The sequence below is a fragment of the Gorilla gorilla genome, chromosome 17 (genome assembly GCF_029281585.2).
Source record: "Gorilla gorilla gorilla isolate KB3781 chromosome 17, NHGRI_mGorGor1-v2.1_pri, whole genome shotgun sequence".
In the NCBI taxonomy this organism is placed as follows: domain Eukaryota; kingdom Metazoa; phylum Chordata; class Mammalia; order Primates; family Hominidae; genus Gorilla; species Gorilla gorilla.
Genome location: NC_073241.2, coordinates 47393912 through 47407972, shown reverse-complemented (window position 1 = coordinate 47407972; position 14061 = coordinate 47393912). Strand labels below are relative to the sequence as shown.

The window sequence follows — 14061 nt, the reverse complement described above, 5'->3', positions numbered from 1 at the left end:
CCAAGATCGCACCACTGCACTCCAGCCTGAGCGACAGAGAGAGACTCCGTCCTCCCTGCCCCCAACACCCCCCCCCCAAAAAAAGAAAGTTAAGTATATTAATTTGATTTTATTTTTTGAGGTATGGTCTCTGTTGCCCAGGCTGGAGTGCAATGGGTGTGATCATGGCTCACTGCAGTCTCAAATTCAAGGGCTCATATGATCCTCCTGCATCAGCCTCCCAAGTAGCTGGGATAAGAGGTGTGCATCACCATGCATGGCTAACTTTTAAAGATTTTTAGTAGAGATGAGGTTTTGCTATGTTGCCCAGGCAAGTCTCGAACTCCTGAGCTCAGCAATCCTCAGTCCTTGGCCTCCCAGAGTGCTAGGATTACAGGCATGAGCCACTGTGCCCAGCCTAGTATATTAATTTTTAAAAATGGGATGTTGTAGTGAACAAAACCAACAGGAATTCTATCCTCATGGGGCTTACAGTCTGGCAGGGAGGACAAACACGGAGTAAGCAAACACAAGTGTGAACTGAGGCATGTTATGAAGGAGGTCTCAACTTGAGTCAGTAGAAGGAGTCTTTGTGGGGGTGACATCAAGTGGAGGTACTATCATTTTGTTTTAACAGGGACACTTCCAGTCATATGGTCCCTGGACGCTGACACAACTTTTCCAGGACTTTTTTTTTTGACACCTTCCTTCTCATTAGAATCTCCTGGGCCAGTCTAGTGTCTTGACACGGTTGCTGAACCCATTAAAATGGGAAACCCTTGTTTTCGCCTCCGAAAAGGGTTTTAGAGGAAGAGGAGGGGCAAAGGAGACTTGGCTGGAATGGGGGAGAGTTCACAGGGGCGAGGCGGCAGGGCGGCAGGGCGACAGGCCCAGGGTTACAGCCCCAAGGACCGCCCCCGCCCATACCCAAGGCAGCTGTGGACGGGGCTCTCCAGAGGGCTGGGGCACTGTCACAGTCACAGCCGAGGCTGGGAAGGGAGCCAGGGCTGCAGCCGAGTCCGCCCCTCCAGCGCTGCGCAGCCCCGCCGCCTTAACTTTTCCTCTGGCTGCGGGTCCCTCGGCTTGGCCACCCCCACACTGCAGTTAATTGACTGATTCTGTATCGAGTGAGCATCTCCCGTGTGCTCACAGCCCAGGGGCCCCTGGGGATGCTTGGGCCGCCTGCCTCTGTTTCATGTCCCCTGCCTGGTCCTCTTAGGAGGGTGGCCGATTCCCTGAAGGGAGGAAGTGGATCCTGGGTCTGGGGCTTCTCCATTTTGGCTGCACTTGACAACGACTTGGGGACTTTTAGAAAGGTACGAGCACCCTCCACCAATTAAGGTATAATTTTGCTGCAAATTCCTTGGCATTTTCTAAAGCTCGCTAGCTATTTTCCTGCAGTGCCTTGGGTGATGAAGAGGGTGACCCAGAATCCTCCTTTGTTGCTCCCCATCCTCTAGGAAAGCTTCTAGCTGGCTACTGCCTTAGCGGGAACCCCTTTCTCCTGGGAAAATCCCAGTAGGGATTTGGGATTGGACAACCCTTTCATCTCCACCTCCCCCTGAGCTCCCAACTGAGCCCGAGGGCTGACTAGCAGGGCCCAAGGCCACCTCTGAGATCCAGCTTTGTCATCGTCATGCGACATCCCTAGGGAGCTTTCCCACCGCAGGAGGTGGCTGCTGATGGATTCCAACTGTTGATGCCAGCCAGGAAGCCCTCTTCCCCACGCTAGACTTGAAAACTTGTCAGGAGCACCTCAACCCGAACTCCCTTGGCCAGAAACTCAACAGCAGGCAGATTAGACTCGGAGCAGGAGCGGGGAACATGTGTAGAGTGGGAGGGGCGGGGGCTCCAGGCTCCAGGGAACTTTCCTACATTAGGAGCTGGGGAGCTGGCCCCAAAATAAAATTGCCTTGAAAGAAAAGAACAAAGTGTGTTGGCACAGCAAGGCCTTTCTTCCACTCTGGGGCATGACAGAGGTCACAGCCCCCTGCTGGGCTGGAGTGGGGGCCGTTCCTCTTCAATGGGCACAGGAGTGTGCTCTGCCCGGCCTGGCTCAGCCTCCTCTGAGACAGCTTCATGCAGGCCTGGGCCGTCATCTCCTGGCAGATGAACAAAACCCGAGAGCAAACACATTTCACATTCAGTCTGAATGCTCAGAGGAACCACGTTTTTCTGAGATTACACATTCTTCCAGCATTATGCTCTACTTGAGAACGCAAAACAATCCAGTGCAATGATGCTTTCTTCCCTTTTTACATTTTCGAGGACCACACAGAGGACTCCTGCTAGGTGGTGGTGGGGACCGAGGGCTGGTGTGTACCTGGCCATGGGTGGGATGCTCAGGAGTGGGTTGGCTGAAGTGGGGGTTGCCTACCTTCTTACCCAGCCCTTAGGGCCTTCTGGAACATCTCCAGGTGGGGCTGCTTCCTCAAATGTAAGGCATCGCCTGAGAGAATGGCTGTGTGGGGTGCAGGGAGGATGCTTGGGTTTAACGGCCCTGCCCCTTCCGGGCTGTTTGAACTTGGGTAAGTCGCTTAACCCCATGAGCCTCTGTTTCCTCACTTGTGAAAAGGGGAAAATGTATAGTAGGGCCTTGGTGGAGGTGGACAGCAATGAGAGAAGGAAGAGCCTTGGAAGGTCTTTCCTCTCCTCATGCTCCCAACTGCCCAAGCAGCCCTTGTTTTTCCATTTTACTATCAGGCTTCCTCTTCAGTTTTCCTTGGAAAAGGCTCTCTGGAGCTTTCTAACATCTGCATGCCTGGCTGCCACCCCAGACCCCTTAAATCAAAACCTCTGAGGGTGAGACCCAGGCGTGGGTATTTTTTCACAGTTTCCTGGGTGATTCTGATGGCTCAGGCTAAGAACCACTGCCCTAAAGACCAAGGCAAACAGGCTGGGTGCGGTGGCTCATGCCTGTAATCCCAGCACATTGAGGTTGGGGGATCACTTGAGGCTGTGGGCTCGAGACCAGCCTGGGCAACATAGTGAGACCCTATCTCTTAAAAAATTTTTTTTTAAATTGGCTGGGCACAGTGGCTCACGCCTGTAATCCCAGCACTTTGGGGGGTAAAGGGTGGGTAGATCACCTGAGGTCAGGAGTTCAAGACCAGCCCGGCCAACATGGCGAAACCCTGTCTCTACTAAAAATACAAAAAATAGCCAGGCATGGTGGCGGGTGCCTGTAATCCCAGCTACTTGGGAGGCTGAGGCAGGCGAATCGCTTGAACCCGGGAGGCAGAGGTTGCATGCAGTGAGCCGAGATCGCGCCATTGTACTCCAGCCTGGGCAACAAGAGTGAAACACCATCTCAAAAAAAAATATTACCCAGGCATGGTGGCTGTAATCTCAGCATTTTGGGAGGCTGAGGTGGGAGGATCACTTCAGCCCAGGAGTTTGAGGTTGCAGTGTACCATGATTGTACCACTGCACTCCAGCCTGGGCGACCAAGTGATACTTATCTCTACGAAACAAAAAACACAACAAAAACCAAAGGAAACAGGGACAGTGGAAGGTGCTAGGAAGTCTAATGGGCTTGGCGGGTCCTAGCTGTCGGCAGGGCCCTCTTGGGATTCTGCAGGGTGCCTAGCCAGTCCCAGTGGGGTGGATCCTATACCCAGAGTGTAATTGTCAGGGTGTGACCCTCGGGGAGGATGTCAAAGGTCCATCACATGTCAAAGATCCAGCACATGATTTGTGCTTTCCTCAGGGAGGTAACTTTGAAGTCCACCTGCCACAGGGCTGGTGCTTGGGAGGGAGTTGCTTTGCTGGGTAACCCCGCTGCTGCTATTGTCCCGCCTCCCCCATGGGCAGCCCTCAGCAACCCTGAAAAAGTGACAGTCAGCCTGTTGCTTTCTGGGAATTGGCTCAAGAAGAAGGCCAGCTGCTGGTGCTGGTGTAAGAAATGAAGAGGAGCTGAAGAGCTTCAAGAGAGATGATTTGCAAGGCAGGAAATCACAATTGGGCTGAGGTAGGGAGGCCCCATCCTGTGTGGCTGTGGCTTTTGCCTGTGCTGTGAGCAGGGGCCGCTGCGGGGGCTGAACTCCTGGCTCCATCCCTGGTGAGCCCGGGACTGCAGGGCTGTCAAAGTCTGTTGTGGGCCCAGGCCCGGCGTTGAGTCTGGAGGACTTTCCAGCTCACTGCAAAGCTCTCTGTGTGATATTCCAGGGCATGGGGGAATGTGCACTGTCAACAGGACTTTTTGAGTGCTTCCAATTCTGCTTCCTGATTTCTGTCATTGACAGTATGAACCAGGGCATCTTTGTAAAAAGTGGACACAAATAGTGTGAGCTGCCATCTGCAAAAGCTGGTGGCTACCTTTGCTAGCATCAGGAAAGGGGGGTGCAGCGGTAAACACACAGACATGATGGAGAGCAGGGTGCCAGGGATGTTTCTTTCTTTCTTTTTATTTTTTTTGAGTTGGAGTCTTGCTTTGTCACCCAGGCTGGAGTGCAGTGGCGCGATCTCAGCTCACCGCAAGCTCCACCTCCCGGGTTCACGCCGTTCTCCTGCCTCAGCCTCCCGAGGAGCTGGGACTACAGGCGCACGTCATCACGCCCGGCTAATGTTTTTGTATTTTTAGTAGAGACGGGGTTTCACCGTGTTAGCCAGGATGGTCTCGATCTCCTGACCTCATGATCCACCTGCCTCGGCCTCCCAAAGTGCTGGGATTACAGGCGTGAGCTACCGCGCCCAGCCTCTTTTTCTTTTTTTTTGAGACAGTCTTGCTGTGTCTCCCAGGCTGGAGTGCAATGGCGTGATCTCAGCTCACTGTAACCTCCACGTTCTGGATTCAAACAATTCTCGTGCCTCAGCGGTAGCTGGGACTACAAGCATGCACCACAACACCTGGCTAAGTTTTGTATTTTTTGTAGAGACTAGATTTCACCATGTTAGCCAGGCTGGTCTCGAACTCCTGGCCTCAAGTGATCTGCTGGCCTCAGCCTCCCAAAGTGCTGGGATTACAGGCATGAGCCACTGTGCCCGGCCAGGAATATTTCTTTAAAACACAAAACAAAACAATCTCTAGTGACACCTGAAACAAATCCCCACAAACTGAATTGTAGAACAGAAGTTTGGTGAAACAAAAGCTCAGTTCGGGGGCTGAAAAGTATCCTTCTCAAATGGGAGTCTTGGTGGAGATTTTCTAAGCTGTGTGTTCCCCTTCCTGGGAAACGGGTGCTCAGGGCAGGTGGAGGATTGGGGAGCCCCTGCCTTCCTGAGGCTGATCTGAGTTAGGCTGAACCCCCCAGCCAGATCTGGACTGAGGAGACCAACATCCCCTCTATGCCAGCCTGGAGAGCAGGCAGCGTCCTGCATGCCCTGAATCCTCTTTATTTGGGTCTAGCGCTGGAAGTTGCTTGTAACGGCAGCCAATAAAGAGAGATGCCATCCCTTCTGTCCACAGGTATCGAGTGAACTTCAGACCTAGATATGTCACTAGGTATAAGACAGTGACACAGTTGGAATGGAGGTGCTGTCCTGGCTTTAGAGGGGGAGATTGCCAAGAAGGTCCCAAAGACCCCGTGAAGACCCTCCGCCCCACGCCGGCTCGGCCTCGAAACAGCTTGAAGAAAGCCACAGGTAACTTCTTATGTGTGCTATTATGTATGGCCACCTTTAATATTTCTGGTGCTCCTTCAAACAACAGGATTTGTGCTTTACAATGGTGAGCTTTGAATGGCCTTCGAATAACACACGTAGATACCTGCAGTAGCCACATGTGACAAATTTATTCTCAGGAGCAGTAGCAATTGTAAGACAAACTTCCTTGCAAGTAAATTGCTTTGCTAGGGCCAGCTTGTTGTGAAAGCCAATGCCTTAAACATCAGGGTAGGAAATGCCAGTGGGTTCAGACTTGTGTCACCTGGAGGCACAGCTGTAGAGAGATTCAGATGTAATGATGTACTGTTTGTTTTTACTTGGGCCCATACATCTGAATTTAGGGGGGTTAAAATTGTTTTTTATTTTTTATTTTTTTGAGATGGAGTCTCGCTCTGTTGCCCAGGCTGGAGTGCAGTGGTGCAATCTCGGTTCACTGCAACCTCTGCCTACCTGGTTCAAGCAATTCTCCTGCCTCAGCCTCCGAGTAGCTGGGATTACAGGCGCCTCCCACCACGCCCAGCTGATTTTTGTACTTTTGGTAGAGATGGGGTTTCACCATGTTGGCCAGGCTGGTCTCGAACTCCTGACCTCAAGTGATCTGCCCACCTCGGCCTCCCAAAGTGCTGGGATTACAGGCGTGAGCCACTGTGCCTGGCCATCACTTCATCTTTTTAAGTTCAGTCACAATAAATGCAGCCTAGGTTTTCTTATGAAATTAGATGCTTAAATGATTATATTTTGCCATGAGGTGTTCTCAGTTTTGAAACTCATAGTTCTTCCCAACATTGTCTGTAAAAATAGATTTAAAAATGACTTTTTAACTACAAAAGTAATGCATATCAATTAAAGAATGTTTGAAAAATATTTAAGGATACATAATCTCATGACTAAATGAGAACTACTGTTGACATTTTGTTATAGAACCTTACTCTCTTTCCTATGTCTGTACATTGATTTTGTTAAAGAAAAATTCATTTATCTCACAAATATTTATTGAACTTCTATATCTGTCAGGCTCTATACTGGGTACTTGGAATAAGTGAGAAAAAAGGTAGACAGAGTCCCTGACTTCATGGAAGGCAGACATTAGAGAGTAATTACAATAATTCATGACAGATACTGGGATGGGGGGAACATGACATGGGGGCTGGTGGATTGTAATCGTTTATTTTTGTTTTGTTTCATTTTAGTTTTTGTGTGACAGAAGTTTAAGCATATTGTAGTTTAATAAATTGAATAGCTTTATAAGGACTAATAGGAAAAACAATGACCACCCTGAAACCCTTTTTCTCATTTTCCCTTCCCATGGGTAGTACTTTAAACTCTTCAGATGAATCTTTTGGAATTTACCTCCATATCTATTGGTTTTTCATCATGGAAGGTGAGAATTTAACTCCCTTTCATCCACTCCTCAACACATGGCTCCTATCCCCCCATCCCTTCCATACAGTTAGACCATATTCTTTATTTACTCAGTATTCAATGTTTACATTGTAGTAACTATGTAGATAATGTTTACAGCTGAGCCATGTGGTGTACTATGGATAGATTTTCTTTCCTACACAGCTTTTTGATTCCTTACAGTTAAATCATTGTCTTATGTTTTTTCTTTGCTTAGTTTTCTCTCTTTTTATTGCTATTTCAACCCAACTCTTCTCTGGCTCTCTAAATGTCCCCTCCATATGTTCAGACACAGCATTTTCATCTTCTTGAAGAAGTCTCCCTTGAGCCTGCTCACTTGCCCTACCTGGATGGGACATCCTCTTTTCCTGTCATCACCCGAGGATCTTAACTTGCCCCTCTCCTGTTGAATTCCCTGTTTCCTGGGAATTCCTGGGAGCAGAACCTGGCTCCTTCTTTCTTGGCTTATCCCCTTGCTTTGCTTGAGCATGTCCTTTAGTAGCTTCATGAGACAATTACATGGGAAGCAAACTTTTTACCACTTTATAGTATGAAAACTATTTTTTATTCTAGCTTCAGAAATCTAGGTCAGAAATCACTTTCCTTCAGAATTTTGACAATAGTGCTCAGTTTTTCTCTAGCTTCCAATATTGCTGCTAAAAAAAACACCAAAACTTTTCTGACTCCCAGTTTTTTGTGTGTGACTTGAGTAGGTTTTTTTGTCTCCCTCCTCCTTTCATTTTGTCCTTTTAGTGGGATTTTAGGAAGGAGGAAAAAGAAATGCTTATCCTCTGATATAGTTTGAATGTTTGTCCCCTCCAAATCTCATGTCGCAATGTGATCTTCAATGTGGGAGGTGGGGCATCATGGGAGGTGTTTGGGTCATGGAGGTTGATCCTTCATGAATGGCTTGGTACCCTCCTTGCAGTAATAAATGAGTTCTTGCTCTGTTAGTACACATGAGAGCTGGTTGGTTGGAAGAGCCTGGCACCTTCTCCCTTCCCTCTTGCTCCCTCTCGCTCCATCTCTTACCATGTGACACACTGGCCCTCTTTTCACCTTCCGTCATGAGTAGAAGCTTCCTGAGGTCCTGACCAGAAGCAGTTGCTGACACCACGTTTCTTGTACAGCCTACAAAACTGTGAGCCAAATAAACCTATTTTCTTCACAAATTACCCAGTCTCAGATATTCCTTTATTTCAACACAGAATGGACAAACATACCCTGAATTCACTGTCATTATTTTAAAAAATACTATTTTTGCAACTTTTTCTATTTTAGAGATAGGGTCTTGCTCTGTAACCCAGGCTGGAGTGTAGTGGCATGATTACCGCTCATAACCTTGAACTCCTGGACTCAAGTGATCCTCCCACCTCAGCATCCCAAAGTGCTGGGGTTACAGGCAGAACCACTGCACTCAACCTGGAACTTATTTTTTATTGAATAACCTATAATGGACAACCTTCCATGTCATGAAATATTCTACAATACTACTTAATGGCTTGAGAGAATGAGTTATTGAACACCATCCTCTACTGTTGGTCACTTAGGTTGTTTGTAATTTTTCACTATTATAGATAATATATGAATATGCATCTTTTCCTATTAAATTTTTGCACTCATTTCTGATTATTCACTAGAATAAATTTCTTGAAGTGTAATTGTAGGGTCAAAAGATTCTGAGTATTTTGATACATGTTGCCAAATTATCCTTTGAAAAAAATGCAATTTGCACAGTCACCGTGGTATATGAGCAAAGCATTTCCTTACATCCTCAATCTTCCCCCCTTTGCCACCCTTTGTTTTTATTTCCTTTGCTTAGAATAGCATTCCACTTGCATATGATTCAGTAACTTGTTTTTTTCTTTAGTGTCTTAAGAGAGAATAATGGCCGGGCGCGGTGGCTCACGTCTGTAATCCCAGCACTTTGGGAGGCCGAGACGGGTGGATCATGAGGTCAGGAGATCGAGACCATCCTGGCTAACACAGTGAAACCCCATCTCTACTAAAAATACAAAAAATTAGCCGGGCATGGTGGTGGGCGCCTGTAGTCCCAGCTACTCGGGAGGCTGAGGCAGGAGAATGGCGTGAACCCAGGAGGCAGAGCTTGCAGTGAGCCGAGATAGCACCACTGCACTCCAGCCTGGGCAACAGAGGGAGATTCTGTCTCAAAACAAAAAAAAAAAAAGAGAGAGAATAAATATTTCAGTAAGGAAAACAAGGTGTTATTTGTAGTTCTCTGCAAAAAGAAAGATTCTTGGGGATTTGGATATCTGAATTTCAGATTTGGTTTTACCACTAACTTGATTTTAATAAATAATAGCTGCTATTATGAGCTTGTGCAAAAGTTCAGAGGAGGAAAAAACAATGATCGTTGAATTCAAATATCTACAACATTCTGAATTAATTTCCAATGTTTTCCAGTGTAATATATTAATGCATTTTATTTAATTGCAACCTATGTTGTGTTTGACTTTTTCCACTTTATATGTCTCACTATAGTTGCCAGGTTTGTCAGTGTTAACCTCTTTCAGTATTTCTTTCTTTCTTTTTCTTTTTCTTTCCTTTTCATTTCTTTTTTTTTTTTTTTTTTTTTTTTGAGACAGGGTCTCTCTCTGTTGCCCAGACTGGAGTACAGCAGCACTATGTCGGCTCACTGCAACCTCCGCCTCCTGGGTTCAAGCGATTTTTCTGTCTCAGCCTCCCTAGTAGGTGGCATTACAGGCACCAGCCACCACACCTGGCTGATTTTTGTATTTTTAGTAGAGATGGGGTTTCGCCATGTTGGCCAGGCTGGTCTTGAACTCCTATCCTCAAGGAATCCACCCACCTCAGCCTTCCAAAGTGCTGGGACTACAGGCATGAGCCATCATGGCCGGATGCAGTATTTCTTGTATCCTGCTGTATTCAGGGCATAGTTTGTTTCTTATTGTCCTATTGCTGCAGGTTTCAATAGTCTCCTTTTTATTTACCTCTATGTCTATCAATTTATCTTCATTTTATGACTCATCACTATCATTCCCCCCTTATTATTAAAAATTAATAATTGTTTCTTTCTTTTGGATTTTTTCCTTGGTGTTTTCTCAAAATAAGATTACCCAAAATTCAATGTTTGCATTCTTCTTTTTTTCTTTTCTTTCTTTTTTTTTTTTTTTTTAAAGATATAGGGTCTTGCTATATTGCCAAGGATGCCCTTGAACTCCTGGGCTCACGCCATCTGCCTGCCTCCCTAGTAACTGAGACTACAGGCACACACCACCTCCCTGACCAACTTTCAATATTTGCATTCTTTGACCTAGTGAATCTTACTATATATGGTCAGATGGTGCTGTTGCTAGGAGACACTGATGAATAGTTGCTTTATCTCTGTTGCTTTTTGTCTCCCAAACTGCAAGCAGGGCTAAACGATGTCTATGAGACTCTTTGAGCACAGAGATGTTAATGAAAGTAAAGGACAAAACATTCAGGCACTGCTTTGAGGATAACATCAGAAAATATGATATCATATGATATCACCATCCAACAGCTAATGGGTGGATCTTGCTAAAGTGGTTTCTTGTGGTTTTACTGTATGCAGTCAACTCTTGGGGTGTGGCTGCAGTTCACTAATATGGGAATGAAATGTTCATATGATAAAGCGGATAATGAATATTTCCCCTCAGGGTGAAAGAGACCATTGATTATCTAATAGGTGTCATGTACATATTATTTTAACAGCTCTAGGAGCTGTTCTTCTTTATAGATGAGAGGATTATAGTTCACAGAAGTTAGTTAACTTGCTCAAGGACAAACAGTAAATAGCAGAGCCAGAATGCAAGTAGAGGTCTATTTGACTACAAAGCCCATACTCTTTTCTACTGTACCACAGTACTTACCTACAATTGTGTAGTGACCTGTAAGTGAAGGTGTACATGTATTTTGTAGGTACCTTGTTTATTGTCTTGGCAGAATCTGGCTAAAGGTAGAAAATGTTCATTTATGTCCAACTTTATCTTTGTAACAGATAATGAACCCAGCCAATTCTCAGAGCCCAAGAAGACTTTGTCCCCAACTGGTACAGCACAACCAAGCTGGGGGGTAGATCCAAAAGAGGGGCCTCAGGAACTTCAGGAAAAGAAGATACAGGTGCTAGAGGAGAAGGTTCTTCGACTCACAAGGACGGTTCTTGACCTCCAGTCTTCCCTTGCTGGAGTGAGTGAAAATCTCAAACATGCCACTCAGGATGATGCCAGTAGAACACGGGCACCAGGGCTCAGCAGCCAGCACCCCAAGCCTGACACCACTGTTAGTGGAGACACAGAAACGGGCCAGAGTCCTGGTGTCTTCAACACTAAGGAATCTGGCGTGAAGGACATCAAGTCTGAATTGGCTGAAGTCAAAGATACTCTAAAGAACAAAAGTGACAAGCTGGAAGAGCTGGATGGAAAAGTGAAGGGCTACGAAGGGCAGCTCAGACAGCTCCAGGAAGCAGCTCAGGGCCCGACGGTGACCATGACAACCATCGAACTCTACCAAGCCTATGTGGACAGTAAGATTGACGCCCTGAGAGAGGAGCTCATGCAGGGCATGGACAGAAAGCTGGCTGATCTGAAAAACTCATGTGAGTACAAGCTCACTGGCCTCCAGCAGCAGTGTGATGACTATGGGAGCAGCTACCTGGGAGTGATAGAGCTCATAGGGGAGAAGGAAACAAGCCTGAGAAAAGAAATAAATAACCTCCGAGCCCGGCTACAGGAGCCTTCAGCCCAGGCAAATTGCTGCGACAGTGAAAAGAATGGTGACATTGGTCAACAGATCAAGACATTGGACCAGAAAATCGAGAGAGTTGCTGAAGCCACCAGAATGCTGAATGGAAGACTGGACAATGAGTTTGACCGCCTTATAGTTCCAGAGCCAGATGTGGATTTTGATGCAAAATGGAATGAACTCGATGCAAGGATCAATGTGACGGAGAAGAACGCTGAAGAACATTGCTTTTACATTGAGGAAACCCTTCGGGGGACCATTAGTGGAGAGGTGGGTGACTTGAAGCAGCTTGTTGATCAGAAAATACAGTCTCTGGAAGACCGTCTGGGGAGCGTTCTCCTACAGATGACCAACAACACTGGTGCAGAGCTCAGTCCCCCAGGGGCAGCAGCCCTGCCGGGAGTGTCAGGGTCAGGAGATGAACGGGTCATGATGGAATTAAACCACCTGAAGGACAAAGTTCAAGTTGTTGAAGACATTTGCCTGCAGAACATCCAGGGAAAGCCTCATGGGATGGAAGGTGCCTTGCCAAACAGGGAAGACCGCGCAGTACGCGACAGCCTGCACCTTTTGAAATCTCTCAACGACACGATGCACAGGAAGTTTCAAGAAACCGAACAAACCATCCAGAAACTTCAACAGGATTTTAGTTTTCTTTATTCTCAATTAAACCACACAGAAAATGATGTGACTCATCTTCAGAAGGAAATGAGCAATTGTAGGGCAGGTGAAAACGCTGGCATGGGTGGGTTCACTAAGGTGGGTGAGCAAGAAAGGACAGTGGACACCCTGCCATCCCCCCAGCACCCCGTGGCTCATTGCTGCAGTCAGCTGGAGGAGAGGTGGCAGAGGTTGCAGAGCCAGGTCATCTCAGAGCTGGATGCTTGTAAGGAATGCACGCAGGGGGTCCAGAGGGAGGTCTCCATGGTGGAGGGCAGGGTGTCTCATATGGAGAAAACTTGCAGCAAGCTGGACTCTATCTCAGGAAATCTTCAGAGGATCAAGGAGGGGCTCAACAAGCATGTCAGCAGCCTGTGGAACTGTGTCAGGCAGATGAACGGAACGCTCAGGTCGCATTCCAGAGACATTTCTGGCCTGAAGAATTCAGTCCAGCAGTTCTACAGCCACGTCTTCCAGATTTCTACTGATTTGCAAGATCTGGTCAAATTTCAACCATCAGCAAGTAAGTTGAATATTACAATTCTATTTCTTGTATTTCTTTGCAGCATGCAACAACATTTTTAAAATAATTTTTTGTTCATTTTTGATATTGTTGAAACTTCATCAGGTAAAAATGTGACAGTATTATGCTAGATTTTGGACAGTTCACAGAATGAACTAAATGCCATCAGTCCTACCCAAATGTGGTTCATAGATTGGTGCCTGAATTATTTGGTGCTGAGTAGCAATAAGATAAATATATATTCTCAGTGTTAGTATTTAGGAACTTCTAAAATAATTTGACAGACTGGTTGCAGTGGCTCATGCCTGTAATCCCAGCACTCTGGGAGTCAAAGGAGGGTGGATCACCTGAGGTCAGGCATTCGAGATCAACCTGGCCAACATGGCAAAAATCCGTCCCTACTAAAAATACAAAAATTAGCTGGGTGTGGTGGCACACGCCTGTAGTCCCAGCTAGTCGGGAGGCTGAGGTGGGAGAATTGCTTGAACCTGGGAGGCAGAGGTTAAGGTGAGCCGAGATCGCATCACTGCACTCCAGCCTGGGCAACAGAGTGAGGCTCCATCTCAAATAAATAAACAAACAAACAACATTGCAGTATTTAAGCAGATGATCTACGTATTTTACAAAAATATCAGTTCACAACACATTGAAAATAAAAAAGGAAAACTGGTTCTTCCCACAGATGGATAGCAAAATATTATCTGTAGAATCAGGTTGGTGAGCTCAGAGTTGGGGTTAGATTTTTGGCATAACAGCTTGGGGCAGTGGGTGTTGTCCTCTCTTCTACCTAGGGAGTCTCCTACGTACCTCTCTTCAATCATCACTTTTTATCTGTGTCGTTATCATTTTCAGGGCTTAGCTGATGGCAGATAGGATGCTGTCATATTTGTTTCCAGACACAGACAGGACCGTGGATGAGAGCAGTTTAGGGGCAGGAAGTATCTAAAGCTCCATAGTGCCTGCATCCAGGAAGCTCAGCAGTAGTGCTGAGAGCAATGCTGGCTACACCTTAGGCACTCAACAAATGTTTGTTGAATGAATGAATGTGAATGAATGAATAATATATGTAATAAGATTTTTTTGTTACTTGGGGGTGCTAAACGCAGCCTCTTCAAAGGACAGAGCTTCTCTTGTACCTGGGTTTGTAC

At 46.5% G+C, this 14061-nt stretch overlaps 1 protein-coding gene across 2 annotated transcripts in view; it reads left to right on the top strand.

Moving 5' to 3' along the window:
- EMILIN2 (elastin microfibril interfacer 2) overlaps window positions 1-14061 on the top strand; it is a 67614-nt gene that overhangs the window by 33058 nt on the left and 20495 nt on the right. For both annotated transcript variants that reach the window (XM_031003661.3, XM_055368520.2), the window contains exons 3-4: window positions 5387-5562; window positions 10988-12913. In XM_031003661.3, coding sequence (XP_030859521.2) covers window positions 5387-5562; window positions 10988-12913 — 2102 coding nt within the window. The remainder of the gene's footprint in view (window positions 1-5386; window positions 5563-10987; window positions 12914-14061) is intronic.